The sequence below is a fragment of the Malus domestica genome, chromosome 12 (genome assembly GCF_042453785.1).
Source record: "Malus domestica chromosome 12, GDT2T_hap1".
In the NCBI taxonomy this organism is placed as follows: Eukaryota; Viridiplantae; Streptophyta; class Magnoliopsida; order Rosales; family Rosaceae; genus Malus; species Malus domestica.
In genome coordinates, this window is record NC_091672.1 from 4233253 (window position 1) to 4238325 (window position 5073).

General features: G+C 40.6%; 1 protein-coding gene across 1 annotated transcript; it reads right to left on the reverse strand.

Annotated features, from left to right (window-relative positions):
- Positions 1 to 250: 250 nt before the first annotated feature.
- LOC103443253 (receptor protein kinase TMK1-like) lies at positions 251 to 4021 on the reverse strand. The gene is made up of 2 exons (XM_008382068.4): positions 1212 to 4021; positions 251 to 975 (listed from the first exon to the last, which is right to left on the reverse strand). The coding sequence occupies exons 1-2, from the start codon at positions 3544 to 3546 to the stop codon at positions 467 to 469; spliced, it is 2844 nt and encodes a 947-aa protein (XP_008380290.2). The 5' UTR covers positions 3547 to 4021; the 3' UTR covers positions 251 to 466.
- Between the last annotated feature and the right edge of the window lie 1052 nt (positions 4022 to 5073).

A 5073-nucleotide genomic window follows, 5' to 3' on the forward strand; every position in this document is an offset into this window, starting at 1 on the left:
TTACTGTTTGTTACAGGTAGCCTTACTCTGCATTTATTGGTTATCACCCTAAATTGAATTAGATCTTGGACCCCATCTCAGCTGTGTGGATCTATTTCTGAATTCTAAACTCTTATTGCTTCTACCTAACCTTCCCCATCCAAGTTAGATCAAAGCGAAAATGATTTTCGCACACTTATTTTTTCTATCTTCACAATTATTTATTTCCGTCTCTTAATTCTTTTGATATATTCAATTCAAAGACAAAAAATAAGCAAAGTTATAAATCTTAAAAGCGGAATATATCATAGCTTACACTCGAGATCTCTACCGAAATCTCCAACACAAAACCAACAACAGAAAACATATTGACATTCAATTCCCAAGCAGAGAGAACACAACATACTATCTACACCTAACAGAGGATGGAAAAACAACCTCTAGAGAGGAAAATGAAGCGAAACATGAAGGTGACAAAGTACCTCCCTTACCGACCATCAGCGGAAGTAAAAGACTCTGCAAAGCCAGTTGGCCTTGCCGGTATACTCCCCTTGCTGTCTTCCAGGTTCAGATAACTGGAGTCCTTTCCTTCTGCGTCCTGCCAGCCCTTCACCATCTGGTTAAGCGGCAGGCTATAATCAATCCCAGAATACTCCTCGTTCTCATCATCGATAGGTTTCCATTTTTCAACAAGCGGGGACAAAACATTCACGGCATGGCTCATATCCGGTCTTTGGCTGGGTTCCCTTGCAGTGCAGTGCCCGGCGAGTTCTGCAATTATGGCGATGCTCTCAAATGTTTCTTCATTTCTGTCAAGAGTTGGGTCGATAGCAGCCATGAGTTTCTCCTTATTCGATTTTATGTGCCAGAACCATGCAGCCAAGTATTGACTTTCTTCAGGTCTATCCTCATCTAGTGCCATCATTCCAGTTAACAGCTCCATTAACACAACTCCGAAACTGAAGACATCTGCTTTCGTTGTAATTTTTCCCGTCACTGAACCCATCAACAAGTGAGGTGGCGTTAGCAGGATTCGTCACAAGCATCAAAGGAAGATAACAGAAATTAAAAATTTTGAACTTTAAAAATCCTAGCAACGGTATTATCAATCCAAAATCCGAAACATGCTGTGTGCAATGCTGTCAGCTTATAATCGGTTACAAACTTTACTAATTATATGAACATGAAACATTAATATTCAGTAATAGTTTGAAAGGTCCCAGACGGCTTACCAGCATACTCCGGTGCTAAGTACCCGAAAGTCCCGGCAAGCCTGGTCACAACGGATCTTTCACCATCAGGAGCCAGTTTCACCAATCCAAAATCTGAAACTTTTGCTTTAAAATCATCACCCAGTAAGATATTTGATGATTTAAGATCTCTGTGTATGAAGCTTTTGTGAGCTAGATTGTGAAGATAATCCATCCCTCTAGCAACATCCAAGGCAATGTTTAGCCTCCTCTTCCAAGAGAGCGGCTCTAATTCGAAGGTCTTCCAACGGAAAAGATGCCTGCTTAGAGCCCCCTGAGGCATATACTCATAGACAAGAATTCTCTCGTTTCCTTCAACGGAATACCCCAGAAGCGATACCAAATGACGGTGTCTGACCTTTGACAGAACTGCAATTTCGGCCTGGAATTCATCCAAGGCTTTGTTGCTAATCACACCAGCCTCCATTCTTTTTACTGCTATTTTTGTACCGTCATCCAGTTCTCCCTTATAAACCACCCCAAAGCCACCACGGCCTAGCTCATTTTCTGGGGCAAAATTGTTTGTCACGTTTCGAAGAACTTGAACTGATATGATGAGATTCCCCGCTTCAATGACATGGGACTCACCTATTCCACTACTGTTTCTGCTTGCAGAGCTCCCTGTAACGGTAGAAGCGCTTCCATTGGTATTGCTGGCAACAACAACCTTAACCATACTATCCGAATCAGATGCATCTCTCGGGTGAATTACATGGGAAGTTGAATTCTTGAATGCATCTCTTCTCTTCTTACAGTACATAGATAAAGGAATTACAAGCAAAAACGCAATAACAGCAACACTTGCAACCGGAGCTACAAAAGAAACAGTGCTAGACCTTTTCAATGCTTTATGTTGGTTCAGTTGAGAAGTACCATTGACATGAGAACCTGAATCTGTGGATGAGGAAGGGCTATCTTCTGGTGCTGCCCCTGCCGCAGATGGATTACCATTAAACAAACGATTCCCATCAACGGCAACTTTGACAATGCTACTGAATTTCGGCAATGGAGGGGAAATATTGTTCCCACTAAGATCCAACTCAGTCAAGGATTTCAAGCTAGTCCAATTTTCAGGAACTGAACCCCACAAATTGTTGTTCTGAAGCCTAATTTGAACAAGAGATTCTAACTTCGCAACCGAATGACTCAATGTACCATTCAGATTATACTTGGGCAGATTTATAACAGACACCTTCCCATCGTTCCCACAACTCACTCCCAACCACGACCGGCACGGATCATTACCAGACCATTTAGAAACAAGCGTTGAAGGGTAATTCAACCCGCTAAGGAACTCGATAAGCGCCATAACCTCCGCGGAGCAAGGAACCCCGGGAGTGGACTGACAAAACGCATTCGAATCAAAACTCGCATTGCGAGCTTTGAATTTCGGGATTGGACCCATCAAATGATTATTGTTCAAGGTCAAACTATCAAGTGCTAAATTAGCCAAACCATCAGGAACTAAACCAACAAACTGGTTTTGATTAAGATTAAGATCTTTCAAAGATGTTAAATTACCAATGCTGTTCGGAATCACGCCGGAAAACTGATTCCCGTGGAGCCACACGCTGTTGAGCTGCACCATTGTGGTCAGAACATCAATCGGACCACTCAATCCGCCGCCGGTCGGATTGTTCAGCCAAAGTATCTGCAAATTAAGGCCGTTAAAGCTGGGCGGAATCCCGCCGGACAGTCCGTTACCCGAGAGTTGCAAAACCGTTAGGGACGACATGTTCCCGAGAAAATGGGGCAATGGACCGACCAGATTACAACTCATGCAACTAAGATTCTGCAACTGCGCCGAGTTCCCCAGCTGAGGAGGGAAACTCCAGCCTGTCGTGGCATTCAAATTGTTGTCGTCCAAAGCCAAAACCTCCAGAGAATCGAGACCTTCGAAGAAGTCGACAGGAATCGAAGTGAAGTCGTTGAAATCCAAGTAAGCAAACCGGAGCTTCGACAGCCCCTTGAGGGAAGGGAGGGGCCCACTGAAGTGGTTCCTCTGGAGGCCAATGTTTGTGAGCTCAGTGAGCTGGTTGAAGTTCAGGGGCAGAGGACCCTTCAGGCCAAGGTTCTGGACCTGAATCTGGGACACTCTCGAACCGGCGCAGAAGACGTGGGCCCACCTGGCCCCACATGGGTCGTCGCCATTTTCCGGCCACTTCAAGAGCTCTGGGTTTTCTAGATTTTTTCTCAGCTGGTTGAGGATTGCAAGGTCGTTCGGGTCTGTGGCGCTCAGAGCAAGTGAAGCTAGTGAGAGAAGCAGGAGGAGGAGTGAGAGAGCATGTTCTGCAGCAGCACTATGGTGTTTTTCCATGGCGGATCTGCAGCTTCAGAAGAAGCATTGAAGAAAACCTGGAAAGCTGTGGAGAAGAAGCTTCATGCGAGCATCAATGGCGGTTTTGTGGACTGCCCTTGCGAAATCTCGGAACCCAATTGACAAAAAAAGCGAAATAAATCGGATATTTAGTTGAACACCATGACCAACAAAACAAAAGATGATTTGTACAGTCACAGACTCCAAGTTATTGGAAAATATTGATTTAAACAGTAATTAAAAACCATAAAGTTATAAGCTTTATTTTAATTTTTTTTGCTTTTTCGAACAAATACAAAAGCAGCTTTGAGAGCAAGTTACAACCACCAAAAGCGGATTTATATAAGAAATATTCGACACCCAGAATCAAATATGAAAGATTGGAAATGTTGGATGCATGTCTTAATTAGGATTAATGTTTCGTTATTATGCATGTCTCATCCGTACTGTTTATGGACGTTTGGTGCGCACCACACCTTCCTTTTCAACTACCAAGGGCGTCATTGTCCTTCGAACATGTGCTCAATGCTTATAGTTTCACGCAAACGATGTATTCACGCTACTTTTCTCTTCATGCACGTTTATGTTTATTTTTTATGTTTAAAATGAATAATTAATAGAAAATTAAGATGCAGAAATAAACAAGAGTTGTGTAAAAGGAGAAAAATGGTGTGTGAACATCATTTTTTCGGTTCATGATTGATGCTATTTGTTAGATTGTAAAACAAGTTATATATTTTACAAAAACCTTTCACATAGTATATAATGCCTGCATTTGATGCTATTTGTTGATTTTTATTGATGACAAGTTTGATGCTTAATTATAGTTAACTTATTCGATGCCAAAATCTTATATTTAGAAAAAAAGAACTCAACCACAACATGCTACGTCAAATCTGCCCCAATAAATAATATTGAACTCAAACAACAACGTCACAAATTGAAAAACTCAATAATTTACTAAACAAAACACTTATATATTAATCCATACGGTTTTTCTACAACATGCTACAATACCCCTCAATTCATTTTCATGTTTTGAAATCGTTTCATGGAAATTATTACCAATACCATCAAACATCTCTTTATATAAAGATAACCATATTATCATTCATCTATTATTTTTCTATCCAATTTCTCAAATATTTCATAGCCGAAAATACTCTTATCACATGGGATTGCTATACATTATGTGCATTTTTTTTCACAAAGAAAACTAAGTGGGTCATCCGCCCCTGGGCCCAAGGTGGCTCCCCATCCGTGGACGTTAACGAGTTAAAAAAAAAAAAAAAAGAAGAACGATTTCATTCATTGAAAGTACAAAATGTCATTACAAGTGTATATATCACGAAAAATTCGGTCTCAAAAGATTCTTTGTAAATTAGATCTAAAAATAGTATTATAAAGTATCGCTAATAATAAAAGAATGAATAGATTTCAAACACTTGTTAAAAGACGAGCTCATCGAAAATCGTAAAATTATATAAATCAATAAATCTTTTAAACTTCATATTACATGAAGATTTT

What these genes read in the sequence shown, in the direction of transcription:
- LOC103443253 (XM_008382068.4), bottom strand. Translation starts at nt 3,546, where the DNA reads ATGGAAAAACACCATAGTGCTGCTGCAGAACATGCTCTCTCACTCCTC. An exon ending in CTTAGCACCGGAGTATGCTG is followed by an intron (nt 976 to 1,211) that starts GTAAGCCGTCTG and finishes TGATGGGTTCAG; the next exon opens with TGACGGGAAAAATTACAACG.